Source organism: Bos mutus, chromosome 10 (genome assembly GCF_027580195.1).
Source record: "Bos mutus isolate GX-2022 chromosome 10, NWIPB_WYAK_1.1, whole genome shotgun sequence".
Taxonomy (NCBI): domain Eukaryota; kingdom Metazoa; phylum Chordata; class Mammalia; order Artiodactyla; family Bovidae; genus Bos; species Bos mutus.
Genome location: NC_091626.1, coordinates 19,377,803 through 19,399,873, shown reverse-complemented (window position 1 = coordinate 19,399,873; position 22,071 = coordinate 19,377,803). Strand labels below are relative to the sequence as shown.

General features: G+C 38.9%; 1 protein-coding gene across 2 annotated transcripts in view; it reads right to left on the bottom strand.

Moving 5' to 3' along the window:
• The window catches only part of NEO1 (neogenin 1), a 237,205-nt gene that overhangs the window by 136,645 nt on the left and 78,489 nt on the right, over positions 1 to 22,071 (bottom strand). For both annotated transcript variants that reach the window (XM_070377403.1, XM_070377404.1), the window contains exons 3-5: positions 19,284 to 19,559; positions 15,273 to 15,426; positions 299 to 435 (exon numbers count right to left, since the gene is read on the bottom strand). In XM_070377403.1, the coding sequence (XP_070233504.1) occupies positions 299 to 435; positions 15,273 to 15,426; positions 19,284 to 19,559 (567 nt within the window). The remainder of the gene's footprint in view (positions 1 to 298; positions 436 to 15,272; positions 15,427 to 19,283; positions 19,560 to 22,071) is intronic.

Sequence of the window (22,071 nt, the reverse complement as noted above, 5' to 3'; positions counted from 1 at the left end):
ACTACAGATAACAACAACTAATTTTGAGCTTATACCATGTTCTAGTCACCATTCTGGGAGTTTTATAAGTGTTACTCTTCTGATCCTGAAAACAACTCTTATTATAGAGCAGTAAATCTCCTATAGTTCTACAGCTAGGAAATACAAGACCCAGCATTTGAGCCCAAGCAGCCTGGTTTAAAGCTTAGACTTTTAACTAGTATGCTGTATTTGCTTCTTCTACATTAATGTTTAACAATTAGCAAAACCATAAAGTACAACAGTATTTTTAAAATTTATACAAGAAATATTTGCATACCTTGTACTGTAAGCTCTGCTTGAGCTTCAATGGTCTCATTTCCATTATCAGCTATACAAAAATAAGTCCCAGCATCATCCTCGGTGACATCATTGATCTCCAGACTACCACCTGCCAGCAATACCAACCTTCCAGAGCTGCATTAGAAATATTGATATGTTTCAGAACGAGAAATATGATACCTGAAAAACTCTCGAAATAAAACAGATAAAACACTTATATTATTTATACAGCTACAGAAGGACTGAGACCAATGTAAAATAGCAGAATTTAATTTAGTCCAATTTACTTTGCTCATATTTTACATGCATAAGTATCATAAATACAAATCAAAATGTTACAATGAATTATCTCTGACACTAATTATTCCCAAAGGGATACCACTGTTGTGACCAATTCCACTCCCCACAATCCATCCCTGCTTACCCACTCCACCTAGTTTTTTTTTTTTCCCCAAATTGTGTCATTCTGAAGTCTGGTTTCACACTGTGAGTCACACCAGCACAGTGATGCCACACTCAAATGACTAACAGAGAGGGCAACATGTCAGATTAGAAACAGTAAGTCACGGGGTCATAGAGCCTACTGAAAGTTTCCAATGATAGCTTGGCTAGGAAAGGAAGGAAAAGAGGAAGGGAAGGGAGAGAGAAGAATGGTTGACAGCAATTTCCTGGGTGTGGCAACTGGGCACAAACTAGCCACCATCACATCATTATCAGCAAGGATGCTAAACATTACTGACCCAACTCTACATGACTTAAGTCTATTTAAACAGAATATATATTTTTTAGATTTTTGTACAGGTAAAGTATTTTTATAAAGGAATTTTTCTATCTGTAACAGTGTAGTATGTTATATATACATTATTTGAAGTAATCACTGGAAAGTGAAATAGCTACCACAAGAAAATCTCATTTCCTGTCACACTCCCTCCCTCCCTTTCTCTCTCTCTCAAAAAGAATATTTAAAAGGAAAGCTGAATCATTCTGTAACATCAAGGAAGAAATCACAAATCAATATTCTGATGAAAATTTTATAAAGTTAATAAGTTTAGTTAAATTTGAAGATTTTGGAGAGTTACAATTTTACTTTTACTTTAAGGTTTTGTAACTAACTAACTGGCTTTCACAGGCAGATTTTTCTCATAGATCTTAATACTGTTATAGTTCCTGTCTGTATTTATGCTCAACAAAATAGTTCTGATTACAATTTGGCTTTTCATATGAATTCCTGATGGGGAAGAAAAATCAGAGGAAATCACTATTCAGTCTGGGCCATGCTTAAAACAATTCTCATTGTAAGTAAAGCACTGTACTGGCTTAAGTTTTAGTACATTGTGAATTTGAGTAATTAGTCTTCCTGAATCCAACAGGCAAGATTAAGTTTCTGTACCACAACGGGAAAACCAGAATCAGATGTGGTGACTTCTCTAAGAAATACTCTGAAAGATCATGACTAAATTTATCAAGTGGCCTTCCAATGTGAACTATTAATTACACCCTCTAATTACAACTTCATGTGATAGAGAAGCTACACAACATATAACGGAAGAAAGCAAGAAAGAGTGACTAGGATAAAAGAAAAAGAGATAAAACAAGGTTTGGGTATCTCACAAAACAAGACAAATTTACAAAAACTAATATCCTATATTTTACTTGGAGAAGGCAATGGCACCCCATTCCAGTACTCTTGCCTGTAATATCCCATGGACGGAGGAGCCTGGTAGGCTGCAGTCCATGGGGTCGCTAAGAGTTGGACACAACTAGGCGACTTCGCTTTCACTTCTCACTTTCATGCATTGGAGAAGGAAATGGCAACCCACTCCAGTGTTCTTGCCTGGAGAATTCCAGGGACGGGGAAGCCTGCTAGGCTCCCGTCTGTGGGGTCACACAGAGTCGGACACGACTGAAGTGACTTAGCATAGCATAGCATATTTTACTGGTCAAATTCACTACTATGTTTCATAAATGGAAAACAATATTCATAAAGGGGAAATCAGCCCTACACACATATGATACCCAGCTGAGTGGAACATAATTTGAAACACTAGTTAGTACTTTTGAAACTGAGGTATAGTAATTTATATCTAATAATTATACTCAGAAACATTCCTGGTACTTGCTATGCCTCATATTTGCCATGAGTACAAGAACAGTGGAAGTCAGTCTTTCTTAACGCAGCTGATTTTACTTTCCTTAAAAGAAGTCTGGGAGGAAGAATGTCCAACAGCTTCTCAGAAATGATTTAAGTTGTTCATGTAACATATGGTGGCTTACAGTACAAAGGAATTCAAGCTCCAAAATTCAAAGATGCAGTCAACAGAAACAGTAAGTGGAGAAGTATTCATGGTCAACGGACCCAAACTGAGCACTGCTAGACATAAGGAGTGTATTACATATGTGTCTCTGAGTAACCAGGGGTCAGTTGAGGAGAACATGGTGTGCTAAGACCTATGTCTTTGGCCAAAGGGAAAGGCTTTTGAGCAGATTAATAACATGGTCAGATTTAGTGAAGAAACAAGTAGAAGTTGTAAAGTCATTGTAATGGAATTAAAGAGAAAAGGATGAATCACGGCAGTAACAACAGGGGTAAAGAGAAGGCATGAAATAATGGCCACTCTTTTGAAAAGTTGGATGATGAAGTTAAAGAAAGGGATTTATTCATTCATTCATTATTTACTGGTATCCCTATGTATGTCAGGTAACAGCTGATATACTGAAGCAAGCAAAAACAAAATCAGTGCTGTCATGCAATTTAGAGGGAATAAATTAGAGGACATAAAAAATGGTAACTCTACACAACGTAGAGTTATGGGCTTCCCTGGTGGCTCAGACAGTAAAGGATCTGCCTGTAATGCAGGAGACCTGGGTTTGATCCCTGGGTAGGGTAGTTACCCTGGAAAAGGAAATGGTGACCCACTCCAGTATTCCTGCCTGGAGAATTCCATGGACAGAGGAGCCTGATGGGCTATAGTCCATGGGGTCACAAAGAGTTGGACACTACTGAGCGACTTTCACGACACAATGGTATACCAGAAGAATCTGTCAGAAAATCAGAAAGAAATTTCACTGATAAAAATAACCTTTGAGCTGAGATCTGAAGAATGAATAGGAACTAACTAATGATGAAGGGGAGGAAGAGATTTCAAAAAGAAAGTCTAGCACATGCAAAGGATTGTGAAAGAAAGGATCACAGTGTGGGGATCCAAAAACCACCAATGTGGCCAGATATAAGAATTAAAAAAGCAAAAATATGAGGATGGAGCCAGACCACACAAGGCTCTGAAAGCCATTTTAAGAATCTGAATACTAAAAAAAAAAAAAAAAAAAAAATCTGAATCCTTAACTTGAAAAAAATGGAAGTCCATTAAACATCTTTAAAAGTGGGTGGGAAGTTGACAATGATGTAGTTAAGACTTGGGCTTTGAAAAGACTGCTATGGCAAGGGCATTTGGAATGAGGCCAGAGTATACGTGGGGTTAAAAGGAGGCTACTGAAGTAAATGATGTGACAGTCAACAGCACCTTGGAATAAGGTGTTAGCAACAGGCATGAATTTCAGAGATGTTTAGGAGGTAAAATGACAGACGGACTGGACAGAAAAGCTGAGGAAGAAACACACGTCAAAAAAGACTCTTAAGTGTGACGGGGAATGCAGAAGGAAAATGACTTGTTTAAATGTAGGTTTTTCTGTGTTGTTATTTGAGTGAGAGAGAGGTGAGCTTTTTTAAAGACAAAAGACAGGTAACCATCGGAGAGGAAAACATCTGAAAAGAGGATTTACAAAAGTACTGGAGAGAATGGAAAATAATATCCAGAGCACAAAAGAACTTCTTAGACACCTCTTCCTCTAAAACAGCAGTTGAGGAAGGGTAGGAGAAAGCTAATCTTACATACACACTCATTTGCTTTTTTTCTTTAAACTTTTGAGAGATACCTGTAGATTCACATGCAGGTCCAAGGAATGATACGGAGAGATCTCACGGACCCTTTACTTAGTTTTCCTCAACAGTAAGATCTTGTGGAACTGTAACTAGGAGACTGACATTCCCACCATCACAAAGATCCCTCCTGCTGCTCTTTTATAGCCATATCCACCTCCCTCCCTCGCCCACCTCCTCATTAACCCCTGGCAACCACTAACCTGTTCTCCACTTCAATAATTTTTGCATTTCATGAAGAATGTTACATAGATAGTCACATGGTATGCAACCTCTGGGGATTGGCTTTTTTCACTCAGCATAATTCTCTGGAGATTCATCCAGGTTGTTGCAATTGTCAATAGTTTATTCCTTTTATTGCTGAACAGTAATTTCAGAGTATGAATAGACATTGTTTATTTAATCCTTCACTCAATGAAAGACAGCTGAGTTGTTCCTAGTTTGGGGGTATTATGAATAAAGCTGCTATAAATATATACGTGCAGGTTTCTGTCTGAACGTAAGTTCGTTTCGATGGGATAAATGCCCAAGAATGTAAATGTAGGTGATATGGCAGTTGCAACAAATTTCTTCAGAAACTGTCAAACAGCTCTTCTGAGTGGCTGCACCACTTCACATTCCTACCAGCAATGCCAGAGTGATCTCGTTTCTCCACGTACCTGACAACATCTGGCACTGTCACTCTTGAAGTATGCAGTGATAAGTTGTGGTTTTAATTTGCATTTCCTAATGGCTAATGATATTAAGCAATTTTTCCTGTGCTTATCTACCATCTGTACATCTTGTTTGGTGAACCATCTATCTAAGATGACAGAGGATGAGATGGTTGGATGGTATCACCAACTCAAAGGACATGAGTTTGAGTAAGCTCCGGGAGTTGGTGATGGACAGGAAAGCCTGGCATGCTGCAGTCCACAGGGTCGCAAAGAGTCAGACACCACTGAGTGACTGAACTGAACTAACTCTTCTGTCTACATTCTAACTGAATTATATACTTTTTAAATACTGAGTTTTGAGATACCTTTACACATTTTAGATACTCCTCCTTTGTTTGATACATGGTTGGCAAATATTTTGTCCCCACAAAAAATCTGTAGCTTTATCTTTTCATCCTCTTAACATGGTCTTTCACAGAGCAAAAGTTTTTAATTTTATTGTTAAGTTGCTAAGTCATGTCCCATTCTTTCGTGACCTCGTGGACTGTAGCCCTCCAGGTTCCTCTGTTCAGTGTTTCCCAGGTAAGATAACACAGAATTTACATGCACCCAAAATGTGAGGCATAATAAAATTCTCACTATATAATATTAGCTCCAATTCTTTCCATTTTCCAGAAAGACTGTGTAGAATTGGTTCTAACTCTTTAAACACTGATAGAATTCTCCAGTGAAGCCATGTGGACTTGCAGACTTTTGGGGAGAGTTTAAAAATTACAAATTTAATCTCCTTAAGAGTTAAGAGGACTACTTATTTCATATTGAGTTAGATATGGTAGTTTGCGTTTTAGAGGAAATGGTTTGTCTCAATCAAACTTATGTGATGTACAATTGTTTATGTCGTTGTTCAGTCACCAAGCCGTGTCTGACTCTTTGCGACCCCATGGACTGCAGCACGCCAGGCCTCCATGTCCTTCACCACCTCCTGAAATTTGCCCAAGTTCATGTCCATTAAATTAGTGATGCCATACAACCGTCTTATCCTCTGTCACCCTCTTCTCCTTCTGCCATCAATCTTTCCCAGCATCAGGATCTTTTCTAAAAGATCCTGGCATCAGGCGGCCAAAGTATTGCAGCTTCAGCATCAGTCCTTCCAATAAGTACTCAGGGTTGATTTCCTTCAGGATGGACTGGTTTAATCTCCTTGTTGTCCAAGAGACTGTCAAGAGTCTTCTCCAGCATCACAGATCAAAAGCATCAACTCTTTGGCATTCTGCCTGCTTTGTGGTCCAACTCTCACATCCATACATGACTACTGGACTACATGACTAGTAGTTGTTTATAGTATTCTCCTATTATCCTTTCGATGTTTGCTGGGTCTGTAGTGGCAACCCCGGCTCAGCCCTAATATCGATCATCTTGTGTCGTCTCCCTTTTTTTCCAGTCCACTAATTCTTTCCTTTATCCCATCCAGTCTCTTGTTAGCCCATCTAATGAGCTGGGGTTTTTTTTTGTTGTTGTAGTTTTTATTGTCTTAGTTCAAAATTTCCTGTTTAGTTCTTCTTTAAATCTTCTATTCCTTTGAAGAGACTATTTATCTCTTGAGATATTCTGTTTTTTGTTTATTTCAAATGTATTCATAATTCCTTGTTGAAGCATTTTAATGATAACTGCTTTAAAAATCTTTCTTACATAATTCAAAGACCTGTAATCTCAGTTTTAGCATAAATTGTCCTTTCTCATTTGAGATTTTCCTCATTCTTGGTTTGATGAGCAATTTTCCATTGACATCTGGATATTTGGGGCATTATGTTATAAGATTCTGGATCTTACTAAACCTTTTGCTTGCAGGTGGCTTCTTCTGACACCCAGTGGAAAGGGGAGGTGCTACCTCATGAAGTCCAGGTTCCACTCTCAGTCTTGACTGACACCTGAGGGGGAAGGGGGACTCCACATCATGCCTTAGCAGGACTGAGAGTCCTGGCTCCTCATTACGCTGCCACTGAGCCTACTCTCTGGCTGGGTGCAGTACGAGTGCCTCATTACTGTTTCCCACGTGGCGTCCAGTAACACCATGAAGAGAGAGGGTTCGACATTACAAGGTACTGCAAGTCCTGACTCCCCACAGGCCTCCTTCGATACCACCCTGGTGGAGAAGGGAAGCTGGCAAAGAGTGTCTCTATTGCCAGGTGGGATAAAAGTCCAGGCTCCCCAGGCACCTCCACTGACACAGCAGGGGTGGGGGCCTCAATACTGCTTGGTTGGGATCAAAGTCCTGGCTCTCTACTTAGCCTCTGACACCATAGAGCACGGAGGATGGTTCATCACAACCTGGTGAAGGCAGAAGTCTCGGCATCCCACTAGGCCTTTGCTGGCATTGGAGAGGATGGGGTCACAGTTCTTTATGTGGTATTTGGCTGGAGTAGGACTGATTAGAGTAGTTGAAGTAGTTTTTATCTTGCTGCCCCTCTCTGGTCCTTTGCCTAGAGAAAACACACTTTGGTGGTGCATTTTTGTTTGTGCCTAGTGGTGGTTGCAGGTTACCAGCTTCTTCAGCTCAAGCTGGGATATACAAGGTAAAAACAAAACCCATGGAACTTAAAACATCATGTTGTTTCTTAGGTCTAAGGTCCCTTCCTCTCTCCACCTTTCAGAGTCTTACATGTGTTCTACCTGTAATGTCCAGAGTTTTCAGTTGTATGCAACAGGAAGATCAGGGGAAAATACTACTCAATCTTCCCAGAAATGGAAGTCCTCCACTTGTCCTTTAAACAATCTAATTTTTCTACTACTGTCAATTGTAATCTAACATTAAGCATTTTATAACTATAACCTGTTTCTTTTGCAGCTGAGTTCTAATCTATCATTCCACTAAAACATAACATTATTTAATTACTAAATTACATTTTGCTGTCAGTCACCGTGCACTTCAGCATTTGTATTTTCTGAATTCTCTCCCTTTCAAATAAAACTACTCAATGAATGGGATACATTTCTACCACCACCCCCACTTCAATAGCTATGTTTGGTTTGGATCCAAACAAATGTGATCAAAAGATTAACCAAATATATCAATTCTTAACACACTTATAAAAGTCATGGACATGTTTTGAAATATTCTTAACTAGTTCTTAAGATGAATAATTGAGAAGGATGTCTAATAATTTGTTTGGTTTTTCCTTTTCACTAGAGCCAGCCCGGCTACTATCTAGATTTCTAGTCACATTTTTCTTTCAATTTCTAAATTTCTTTCTAATTTGAGGTCTACATAATTTATTAACTAAGATCCATCTACATATCTCATAAGACTGGCAGAAACAAGGATACTTTGAATAATCACTTGTATCTAACCTGAAGCACGGTGTTCCATTCACCTACTTACATTTTCCTATACTACATTCAGAAATTCAACCAAAATACATTGGTCGCCCTCTTCCTACCCAATTATATGCCAAGTACTGTGCCTGGGTCTGGAAACACCAGTGTGAAGAACACCAGCACTGTCTTGCTCTTATATTCTTCTGAAGCTTCCTGACACAGTGGTATGGCAAAGCAATGCTTCTCAGACTTTTCTACCACATAACTGAAGCATTGAGAAGCCTACAGAACTCAAGATGGGAAAGTCTACTCAATCTTCTATTTATCCTTAAAATTCAAAGTAATGTAACTAGGAAATTACTAAATTTGTCTTAATTTTCTTCACAGCACTTATTATAAACTGAAATTTTATGTTCATATGATTATTGCCTGACTCTTGTCCACTAGAATATGAACTCTCTAAGAGCAAAAATCTATTTGGTTCACTACTCTACTTCCTGTACCTTGAATAGGGCCGAACATAAAGAGCATTTAATAAATACTTGTTGAATAATTATTGAATAAACAAATGAGAATCATGGAAATTCTCACTTTTATTTCTTATATAAGAAATCAAACTCTTATTATTTGTCTTCAGAATGTACTTCTACGAAGATAAAATATAAAAGCTTTAAAAATAACCTATCTCAGCTGTCCTATTCCTGATACTTTGTTCTAACATGTAGCCAATTAAAATTTCTACTCTAAGAGCTTAACATTTACATACCCTTTTTTTTAATATAAATTTATTTTAATTGGAGGTTAATTACTTTACAATACTGTATTGGTTTTGCCATACATCAACATGAATCCGCCACGGGTATACACGTGTTCCCCATCCCGAACCCCCCCTCCCTCCTCCCTCCCCGTACCATCCCTCTGGGTCGTCCCATTGCACCAGTCCCAAGCAACCAGTATCATGCATCGAACTTGGACTGGCGATTCGTTTCATATATGATATACATATTTCAATGCCATTCTCCCAAATCATCCCACCCTCTCCCTCTCCCACAGAGTCCAAAAGACTGTTCTATACATCAGTGTCTCTTCTGCTGTCTCGTATACAGGGTTATTGTTACCATCTTTCTAAATTCCATATATATGCGTTAGTATACTGTATTGGTGTTTTTCTTTCTGGCTTACTTCACTGTTTATAATAGGCTCCAGTTTCATCCACCTCATTAGAACTGATTCAAATGTATTCTTTTTAATGGCTGAGTAATACTCCATTGTGTATATGTACCACTGCTTTCTTATCCATTCATCTGCTGATGGACATCTAGGTTGCTTCCATGTCCTGGCTATTATAAACAGTGCTGCGATGATCATTGGGGTACACGTGTCTCTTTCAATTCTGGTTTCCTCAGTGTGTATGCCCAGCAGTGGGATTGCTGGGTCATAAGGCAGTTCTATTTCCAGTTTTTTAAGGAATCTCCACACTCTTCTCCATAGTGGCTGTACTAGTTTGCATTCCCACCAACAGTGTAAGAGAGTTCCCTTTTCCCCACACCCTCTCCAGCATTTATTGCTTGTAGACTTTTGGATCGCAGCCATTCTGACTGGAGTGAAATGGTACCTCATTGTGGTTTTGATTTGCATTTCTCTGATAATGAGTGATGTTGAGCATCTTTTCATGTGTTTGTTAGTCACCTGTATGTCTTCTTTGGAGAAATGTCTATTTAGTTCTTTGGCCCATTTTTTGACTGGGTCATTTATTTTTCTGGAATTGAGCTGCAGGAGTTTCTTGTATATTTTTGAGATTAGTTGTTTGTCAGTTGCTTCATTTGCTATTATTTTCTCCCATTCTGAAGGCTGTCTTTTCATCTTGCTTAGACTTTCCTTTGTTGTGCAGAAGCTTTTAAGTTTAATTAGGTTCCATTTGTTTATTTTTGCTTTTATTTCCAATATTCTGGGAGGTGGGTCATAGAGGATCCTGCTGTGATTTATGTCGGCGAGTGTTTTGCCTATGTTCTCCTCTAGGAGTTTTATAGTTTCTGGTTTAAGTTTAGATCTTTAATCCATTTTGAGTTTATTTTTGTGTATGATGTTAGAAAGTGTTCTAGTTTCATTCTTTTACAAGTGGTTGACCAGTTTTCCCAGCACCACTTGTTAAAGAGATGGTCTTTAATCCATTGCATATTCTTGCCTCCTTTGTCAAAGATAAGGCGTCCATACGTGCGTGGATTTATCTCTTGGCTTTCTATTTTGTTCCATTGATCTATATTTCTGTCTTTGTGCCAGTATATACCCTATCTTAAGGTTCCTCATGTTTTCAGTTAGTGTAGGTTTAAAAAAATTCCCTTAAAGTCTTAGGAATTCTTTGTATAATATTTAGCTGGAAAAAAGAGTGGGGGAAAAGGGAGTAAAATATAGGCAGAAGTTGGTGACTGGACAGGTGTTCAGTAAGAAATCAGGTGACACTGAAGATGGTGCTATCAGTTTGGCTAATGGAACATGTGAGGAACAATCTGATTGCATTCTAGCATCCCCACTGATCAGTAAAGGCTGATCACCAAGCTGACTAGACAGATACTCCTTTCTGTATCTTGTTTACTGAACTACACAAATTAAGATTACCTGCTTACGCTAAATTAGTCAACTGGGAAGCTCTACACTTGCTCTATCCAAACAACAGCCACCAGCCACATGTGGCTCCTGACACTTGAAATGTGGCTAGACTGACTGAGGAAATGTAAATGTAGGATATGAAGCAGGACTAAACACAAACTTTATTGTTTTGGTAGAACTAAATTTCACTTTAACCAGTACATTGTATAAATTATTGTATTTAGTAGTGCCATGTGTTCCAGAAAATTTTTAATTATTTTTGTGGCTTTCATCATGTTCCCATTGCACAGCACTGCTCCGGGAAAATGGTCCTCAACTGGGGATAATTTTGTCTCCTGAGAGGTATCTGGCAATGTCTAGAAACATTTTTGGTTGTCACAACTTGGGAGTGCTACTGCATCTCATGGGCAGAGGCCAGGGATGTTACTGTACATTCTACAATGCACAAGATGACTTTGTTATGGAAATAAATCATATGGAACTACCACCACCTCCATCACCACCACCCAGTTCTCTTACCAGAATACAACTGAAAAAAAAAAATCTATTACCTAAGGAAGTAAATGGCCCTTCATGGATCACAGCATTCTTGGGGTGAAGGGGCTTGCATAACTCAATGAAGCTATGAGCCATGCCATGCAGAGTCACACAAGAAGGACAGATCATATTGAAGAGTTCTGACAAAACATGGTCCACTGGAGAGGGGAATAACAAACCACTCCAGTATTCTTGCCACAAGAAGCCCATGAACAGGATGATAAGGAACCCCATCAACAGTATGAAAAGGCAACATGACATGACACCAGAAGACAAGCCCCTAGGTCAGAAGGTATCCACTATGCTACTGGGGAAGAGCAAAGGGCAATTACTAACAGCTCCAGAAAGAATGAAGCAGCTGGGCCAAAGTGGGAACGACACTCAGTTGTGGATGTGTCTGGTGGTGAAAGTAAAGTACGATGCTGTAAGGAACAATATTACATAGGAATTTGGAATGTTAGGTCCATAAATCTAGGTAAACTGGACATGGTCAAGGAGGACATGTTAAGAGTGAACATCAACATCTTAGAAATCAGTGAACTAACATGGATAGGAATGGGTAAACTTAATTCAGAAGACTATTATATCTACTACTCTAGGCAAGAGTTCCTTAGAAGAAATGGAGTGGCTCTCATAGTCAACAAAACAGTCCAAAATGCAGTGCGTGCATGGGAATTCACTTCAGTTGTGTCCAACTCTTTGTGACACTATGAACCATAATCCACCAGGCTCCTCTGTCCATGGAATTCTCCAGGCAAGAATACTAGAGTGGTTTGCCATTTCCTTCTCCAAGGGATCTTCCTGACTCAGGGATAGAACCTATGTCTCTTATGTCTCCTGCATTGGCAGATGGTTTCTTTACCACTAGCACCACCTGGGACTTGCTTGAAATCTCAAAAATGATAGAATGATTTCAGCTTATTTCCAAGGGAAATCATTCAACATCACAGTAACCAAAGCCTATGCCCCAACCACTAATGCTGAAGAAGCTGAAATTGGCCAGTTCTGTGAAGATCTACTAGATCTAAGACCTTCTAGAACTAACACCAAAAAAGATGTCCTTTTCATCACAGGGGATTGGAATGCAGAAGTAGAAAGTCAAGAGATACATGGAATAACAGGCATGTTTGGTTCTGGAGTACAAAATGAAGCAGAGCAAAGGCTAACAGAGTTGTGTCAAGAGTACACACTGGTCATGGCAAACACCCTCATCCAACAACACAACAGACGACTCTACACGTGGATATCACCAGATAGTACCAAAATTCAGATTGATTATATTCTTTGTAGCCAAAGATGGAGAAGCTCTATACAGTCAGCAAACACAAGACTGGACTGACTGTGGCTCAAATCATGAGCTCCTTATTGCAAAATTCAGACTTAAATTGAAGAAGGTTGGGAAGACCACTAGGCCATTCAGGTATGACCTAAATCAAATCCCTTATGATTATACAGCAGAGGTGAAGAATAGATTCGAGGGATTAGATCTAGTAGACAGAGTGCCAGAAGAACTATGGATGGAAGTTCATAACACTGTACAGGAGGCGGTGACCAAAATTATCCCAAAGGGGAAAAAAAAATGCAAGAAGGCAAAGTGGCTGTCTGAGGAGACTTTACAAATAGCTGAGAAAAGAAAAGAAGTGAAAGGCAAGGAAAAAAGAAAAGATGTATCCAACTGAATGCAGAGTTCCAGAGCATAGCAAGTAGAGATAAGGCCTTCTTCAATGAACTATGCACAGAAATAGAGGAAAACAACAGAATGAGAAAGACTAGAGATCTCTGCAAGAAAAGTGGAGATATCAAGGGACTATTTCATGCAACGATGTGTACAATAAAGGACAGAAATGGTAAGGATCTAACAAAAGCAGAAGAGATTAAGAAGAAATGGCAAGAATACACAGAAGAACTGTACAAAAAGGATCTTAACGACTTGAATAAACATGATGGTGTGGCGACTCACCCGGAGCCAGACATCCTGGAATGTGAAGTCAAGTGGGCCTTAGGAAGCATTAGTATGAACACAGTTAGTGCAAGTGATGGAATTCCAGCTGAGCTATCTAAAATCTAAAGTACTGCGCTCAATAGATCAGCAAATTTGGAAAACTCAGCAGTGGCCGCAGGACTGGAAAAGGTCAGTTTTCACTCCAATCCCAAAGAAAGGCAATGCCAAAGAATGTTCAAACTACCCTACAATTGTGCTTATTTTACGTGCTAGCAAGGTTATGCTCTAAATCCTTCAATCTAGGCTTCAGCAATATATGAACTGAGAACTTCCAGATATACAACCTGGATTTAGAAAAGGCAGAGGAACCAGAGATCAAATTGCCAACATTCGTTGGATCATAGAGGAAGCAAGGGAATTCCAGAAAAACATCTACTTCTGCTTCACCGACTATGCTAAAGCCTGTGACTGTGTGGACCACAAGAAACTGTGAAAAATTCTTAAAGAGATGGGAATATCACCATACCTATCTTCAGATAAACCTGTATGCAGGTCAAGAAGCAATAGTTAGAACTGGACATGGAACAATGAACTGGTTCAAAATTGGGAAAAGAGTATGTTAAGGTTGCATATTGTCACCCTCCTTATGCAACTTCTGTGCAGAGTACATCATGTGAAATGGCAGGCTGGATGAATCACAAGCTGGCATCAAGACTGCCAGGAGAAATATCAACAACCTCAGATATGCAGAGGACACCACCTAATGGGAGAAAGTGAAGAGGAACTAAAGAGCGTCTTGAAGAAGGTGAAAGAGGAGAGTGAAAAAGCTGGCCTGATCATGGCAAATAGAAGGGGAAAAAGTAGAAGTAGTGACAGATTTTATTTCCTTGGACTCCAAAATCACTGCTGATGGTGACTGTAGCCATGAAATTAGAAGACACTTGCTTCCTGGAAGACATTTATCCATGACAACTCTAGATAGCATATTAAAAAGCAGAGACATCACTTTGCTGATGAAGGTCCATATAGTCAAAAGCTATGGTTTTTCCAGTAATCATGTACGAATGTGAGAGTTGGACCATAGAGAAGGCAGAGAGTCGAAGAATTGATGCTTTTGAATTGTGGTGCTGGAGAAGCTTCTTGAGAGTTCCTTGGACAGCAAGGAGATCAAAACACTCAATGCTAAAGGAAATCAACCCTGAATGTTCAGTGGAAGGACTGATGCTGAAGCTCTAATACTCTGGCCCCATGATACGAAGAGCCGACTTACTGGGAAAAAACACCCTGATGCTCGGAAAGATTGAAGAAAAAAGGAGACGGGGGCAGGAGAGGATGAGAGGGTTAGATAGCATCACCAACTCAATGGACACAATCTAAGCAAACTCCAGGAGACAGTGAAGGACAGGGAGCCTGGCATGCCGCAGTTCATGGGGTTGCAGAGTCAGACGTGACTTAGCAACTGAACAACAAAAGGAAGTAATGACAGTGTTTGGGAGGGAAAATAGGGTGATGGTCGATGTCAACAGAAAAGGCTTATGTGTAAGATGAAAAATCTGAGGTCATAGAAGGAAGCTGGTATGACCCTAAAAGTCAAAAACAAAAAAATGAGGAATACATTTTCTTTTACTGTTTAAGTAAAGGAAAAAACTATCATCGACAAAATGCATATGAGAGTAAGTTAGACATCTCAGGTAGTCAGCATTAGAAACTCTTGCAACAATTTAAGGAAGGAAATCCTAGGGCCTTAAGCTAAGAAGAACCAATGGAATAATTATCCCTTAATATCTTAAAAGCATTCTTTAAACATCCTAATCATATATAGCATATAAACATATTTCAAGAATGATAAATAAGCATCATGATGTGTTTAAATAAAAATAAAAGAGATAACCTTTTTAAAATTAATCAATAGTCTCAAATAAGATTAGACCAAGTCACAAGCCAAGGCTGGAAAAGGCTTTTAGGCAGACAATGTTACCTTTCTGTGTCAACTGTCTCCTGGTTTTTCACCCATCTAATGCTTGGAGTAGGAAGTCCTGAAGCAACACATGGCAACACTGCACTCTGACCAATGACTCTGATTAAGGAAGAAGGTTGTTTCAAAAATACCAAGTTTGATGTGGCACCAGGATCTGAAAACAAAATTAAAACAAAAGAAAATGTTTAAGAGTCTGTGTGGCTTTATACAACGAAATAGTTTAAGCAAAAATGACAGGAAAATTCCATTTAAATTAGCAAGCATTTCTTAATAATTCCCGTGTACACAACTTTGTCCAAGGCTCTCTGGGAGGCTTAAACATGTTTAAGTCATAGCTCCTGCTTTCAGTGTCCTTACTAGTTACCTAAGTGAAATCTGACTTGAACCCCCTTCATTTTAAAAGATAACATAAGGAAAATACTTCATAAGTGGTACAAATATGAAAAAGACTGAGCAAGCTCAGGACCTTAGTATCCTCATCACTCAGAGAGATATTGTAAGAGGTTTCCTTTCTTTTCCTTCCCTATACCTATATGCTACCTCTAAAAATCTTTGAGCTTCATCTATTTAACTTGCTCACTGAGACAGTCACTCCTTTAATTTCTACAATGGTACAACTATCAAGCTACCACTGTATGTGTATTCACACTTTATAGAGTCACCCTCTTACAGGCATATGAAAAGATCACACTCCTGGGGTAGAAGATAGGGTTATCTGTTAGATGGGGTGATAGTTCTAGTTTTTTCTTAAATTGGAAGATAATTTTTCACAATATTGTGTTGGTTTCTGCCACACATTAACATGAATAAGCCATAGGTATACACATGTCCCCAGCCTCTTGAATCTTCCTCCCAACTCCCACCCTTCTAGGTATCACAGAGCACCAGCCTAAGCGCCCAGCATCAGAAAGCAATTTCCCAATGGCTGTTTTACATATGGTAATGTGGGAGTTGGTGATGGACAGGGAGGCCTGGCGTGCTGCGATTCATGGGGTCGCAAAGATTCGGACACGACTGAGCGACTGAACTGAACTGAATGAATATGTTTCCACGCTACTGTCTGAATTCATCCCACCCTCTCCTTCCCCCACTGTGTCTGTAAGTCTGTTATCCATGTCTGAGTCTCCACTGCTGCCCTGAAAACAGGTTCATCAGTACCATCTTTCTACTGTTAAGTTTTTTTTTTTTTAATTTTTAAACTTTACATAATTGTATTAGTTTTGCCAAATATCGAAATGAATCCACCACAGGTATACATGTGTTCCCCATCCTGAACCCTCCTCCCTCCTCCCTCCCCATACCATCCCTCTGGGTCGTCCCAGTGCACTAGCCCCAAGCATCCAGTATCGTGCATCGAACCTTGAAAAGAAAGACTGTTCTCAGGCAGAGATGAGATTCTTTGCTCCAAACTCTTAGGAAAACATGTTCTATAACCATTTTGACAACCACCAGAGCTGGCTTTAAACTTGTGTAACTAATCGATGACAGTTCGGTAGTCATGGTAACAAAACATTGTCTAATAGTTCAGCACAACTCTCTTCAGTGAACATGCTTTGAAAGCCAACCAATGAGTTTATCCAATGCCTCTAAAAGTTATTAGCCATTCAGTGGTGGAATCCCTTGCTTCTAAGGCTGACATTGTTCTCATCTCTGTAACCAATGATAAAACATGTTTCTATTACTGACATCAACCCATCCCAGTCTCCTAAACAACACACTAAGAACAATGTCTTTCAAAAAATTTTATAGGAGACTGTTGGTTTAGTCGCTAAGTCATGTCTGACTCTTGTGGCCCCATGGACTGTAGCCTGCCAGGATCCTCTGCCTATGGGATCCTCCAGGCAAGAATACTGGAGTTGGTTGCCATTTCCCTCTCCACAGGATCTTCCTGACCCAGTCTCCTAACCAAGAACAATGCCTTTCAAAAAATTTCACAGGATATTAGCAGTCTGCATTATTCAAGATGACTATGCTTTACAAACATAGCTCTCCCTTAGGTAAACAAAACAATCTGTATTTTTAGTTTCAGATATTTCATGGTGGTTCATCTTTTGACACCAAGAATCTTATTTACCTCAACCTGGTTTGGAGGATTTGTGATTGATAACACAGATTCAGAGAAAAAATATCACCTCTGTCTGCCATGAAATAAGACCTCTTCTATATAAAAGCAAGTCAGAAAGTAGGTTGGAAGACATTGCTATAGAGCACTAGTTCTTTCTTTTCCTACCTTGAACTAGGACTTCCCTGGTGGCTCAGACAGTAAAGCATCTGCTTATAATGCGGGAGACCGGGATTCAATCCCTGGGTCAGGAAGATCCTCTAGAGAAGGAAATGGCAACCCACTCCAGTACTCTTGCCTGGAAAGTCCCATGGACGGAGGAGCCTGGTAGGCTACAGTCCATAGGGTTGCAAAGAGTCGGACACGACTGAGTGACTTCACTTTCACTTTCAAGTTTTTATTGAAACAAACAAATCTGTATATTTATTGGCTTCTGTGTGCCAATTACCATTCTCAGTAGCAGACAAAATTCTCCGCCCTAGTTGAGCTTACATACTAATAAGGGGAGAGAGACAACAAATAAAAGATATAGTGTGTCAGATGGTGATATATTCTCAAGTAAAATGCAGGGGGAGAAAGCACTGGGGCAGAAATGGAAGACTGTTGTCTTAAACAGTGGTCAAGGAAGGCTTCACTGATAAATGATATCTGAGCAGAGAGGTAAGACAGTGAGTCAAGCAGAGCTATCTGAGGGAAGAGGATCCAGGCAGAGAAAACGATAAGCAGAAAGACCCTAGAGCAAGAGCATGTTTGCAGTGTTCTAAAAATGTCAGATGCCAACAGTCACACAGTGAGGGAGAGATGGGTATGAGATGTAAGAAGAGAGATGGGGAGGGAAATGGCATTAGGATTATACAAAACCTTACAGTCCAAGGGCTTTTAACATTTACTCTGAGATGGGAAACTACTAGGAGGCTTTGAGCAAACATGTGACATGATCTAATAAACATCTTAAAAGAGAACTGTGGCTGCTGAGCTGAAAATACACTGAGGAACAATAAGGACAAGAATGATGATGACAAAGAAAGAAACTGCATTAAATAAAAAATCGGTTCAAGGGCCATCAGGAATACTCTCAAGAGTGGTTGCTCATAATGTTGGCCTCCCTTTGCAAGCCAATCCATGGGCTAAAAAAAACTGTACACAATCATTATATATTTATATATATATATATATATAAACTGTCCAAACAAGGTAGGAATGGTCCAATTATATTCATAAACTCAGATTTGAAATATAAGAAATATGAAATACAGCAGTTGGAACAGAAGGTAAAAGGTCATGAAACACCAAGAAGTTACAGGGACTATGATGAGCCACAAGTGAGAGGATGGCATGAGAAAGCAGAAGTTACACATTTGAGAAAAGACACACAAAACAGATTATGAGGAAAGCCAGTAAGGGCAGCAAGAATGAGATCCCAGAAAAAGAAGGAAAGACAGAGAGAAGAGCTAAGCTGACATAAAACGAGGGAGCATTATGAAGACCTCTGACTCACCAGTATCTCTAGAGCTGCTATATTAACAGTTACTATTCTGCCCATCCCTTATATGAACTAGCCTTAGTAAGTCTGTGATTATTATAACTAAAAAGACTTAACTATCACAAGGAGGTATGAGAACTGTAAAAAGTGTATTACTGGAGGAGACAGAAAAAGACAGAGCTTTGACAAAAGACACAGAGCTAATGTTTGTTTAGCCAAGAAGAATGCCAAAGATACTGACTGTACTTTATTGCTTCGTAAATATTTACTGACCAATCTATTCACTAGAGACGATCTTTCCGGTATGTTTTCTTCTTCTCTCTCCCTGCAAGAAACTGAAACTCTTTACGCTGGCATTAATATGTCATACCACACCTGTAACCATGTTTATTTAAAAAAATTCTAACAGGACAATTTTTACCCATTAACAAATATAAAACCATCAATCCTGATAATGAATTAATACCTGGAAGAACTTTTAATTCAGCTTCCTCACTATACTTTGGTGGCCCTCCACTTTCAACCATGCATCGATAGAGTCCCCCATCTCCTTCAGTTGCGTTGCTGATAACTAGCGTTCCGCTTGGAAGTTTGATAACTCTATCATCCAGAAGAAGAGGCTGTTTGTTCTGTTCCCATCTCACAAATGGGACCAAATCTGCATTAACTTCACAATTCAGAACCGCACTGTTCCCAACGTAAACTGAAGAAGGCTCTGGTTGGCTGGCAAATCTTGGAAGACCTGGACAATGAAGAAAAGGAAAAAAAATAAAATGTAGTTAAATATTACTATAGTCATGGAACTAGGAGCAAGTTAGCCTGTTTGGCCACAAGTATAGTGGAACCAGGTTTAAAAAGAAGGTCCATGGGTCAGGAAATTGGCCATACAGGGATACAGATCAAGTGAATAATGTACTAGGAATTACTGGAGTCAGATTCCTCATGGTTGAAAAAACAAGGTACAAATATCTATATATATACATTTCACCTATAGTTATTACAAATATGTACGCACACACACACATCCTAGCTCTGTCCAGAAAGAGCCCAGAATCAATCTTACTCCAGTAACAATGAATATATACGGTGACCTGATCATGATTTCTAAAATACTATTCTCCACCTAAAGGAAGTAATGCTTCTTGGATAAATGGCTGATTCTAGGACTACAGTATGGAAATATAAGTCTGGAACACATTGTGACAGAAAGTAAGGAAGTACCCAAAGACTAAAACGGACATAGCCAAAGGACACAGAAGTCAGACAAAAGGAGTTCCCTCTGGCTAACTCTGGGATAATGATGATTAATGCAGCAAAGAATGAAGAATGGATGCTAAAACTACTAAGTGAGAGTTGGAAGAGGAATAGGGATGTTGATAGAGTATCAAATTATATCTTCTCCAAATACTTAAAAGTACAAAATATTTATTAACTTTTGAGTAGAGAGACATAGTACAGACAATCTTAACCAAGTAATAGAAGCTAACACTACCAGTAATGGAACAAAACACCACATGCTTTCTGATATGATGCACTAAGAATACAGCATCACTTCTGTGACATTCCTCCCCAAAATGCAAAACCTGAATCCATTCATGGAGGAAAACTAGAAAATCCAAAATGAGACAAGGATGAACTGAATAATGATATGAGATTGTCAAAATCTAAAGAGAGAACGACTAAGTACTAAACTTGTAATCCAGGACTGGAAAGGAAGAGGGATGCTGGGGCAGAGTTTTCGCTTTTGTTTTTTCTGCTATTAAGAACATTACTGAGATAACCAGTGAAATCTGAATTGTACCTATCAATTAAATGATAGTATTTTTTATTAAGGTTAATTTCCTAATATCAATGGATGTTTACTAAGGTTCTTGTTTTTAGGAAATATAAACAAAAGAATTCAGGCTGGGGTAACATTTGCAAATCACCCTGAATGAGTTAGAAAAAATTTTATGTGGGTATGCAGATATTAGATGATAAGGCAAATTTGGTAACATGTTAACAATTGGGTAATAAGAGTTTAGAATATATGAGATTTCTTGGTTTTGTTCTTGCAACAATTCTACAAATTAGTAATTATTTCAAAATAAAATATTAACCAAAAAAATAGTCATAAATACTCTGCAGATGCCACAGAATGTAACAGTTAGGAACAGATATAGAGAACAAATTAGTGGTTATGGGAGGCAAATATGGGGTGTGATACAATGGAGGGGGAGGTATAAATTACTGAGTGTAAGACAGGCTCCAGGATGTACCGCACCACACGGGGAATACAGACAATCATTTTTATAATAACTGTAAATGGAAGTGAAAGTGCAAGTCACTCAGTTGATCTGACTCTTTGTGACTCCATGGACTATACAGCCCATAGAATTCTCCAGGCCAGAATACTGGAGAGGGTAGCCTTTCCCTTCCCCAGGGGATCTTCCCAACCCAGGGATCGAACCCAGGTCTCCAGCATTGTAGGTGGATTCTTTAACAGCTGAGCCACAAGGGGAGCCCAAGAATACAGGCATGGGTAGCCTATCCCTTCTCCAGCAGATCTTCCTGATGCAGGAATTGAACTGGGTTCTCCTGCACTGCAGGCGGGTTCTTTACCAACTAAGCTATCAGGGAAAGTAACCTCTAAAAATTATATAAAAATGAGGCCAGAGCCTCTCTTGGCTTGGTCCACCTCTTCCTTAAGGTGTTCTTTCCATTCTTTCTTCAATAATCTTGTTTTTGCCAAGGGGAAAAAAAAATTGTATAAAAATTAAAAAAAAATTAAGTGACTTTAACATGCTCAGACTGCAACAAAATGTTTCTTTAAAGAAACATTTCCTTAAAGAAACAAATTAAATTATCAGAAACATAATTTCAGGTTTTCCAGTTCTATGATGGTCAATTACTCCATATGGAAATAATACTCTTAAAAGTGTCTAACCCTGCTACAATTTTTTATCTTTTTATTTTAAGAGGACTTTTGAAGGAAAAAAATAGACATAATTAGCCAAATATCTACTTTTCAGAAATTAGAAAATTTGAAGAATTAACAAAGATAAACACAGAAACTAATAAAACAGGAAAAAGGAATCAAATAAAACCAAGAACCAGTTCTATTTTTAAAAAGTCAAAATATTCTCCCTCCTGTGCTCTCATGAAAATGAGTAATTTTTAAAAATACAAACCCACAACAACATATGTGGAGTTGGCAGACAAGAGATTTCAAAAAGTTTCTGGATAGGGAAAGCAGATGGAGAAACTCGTAACTG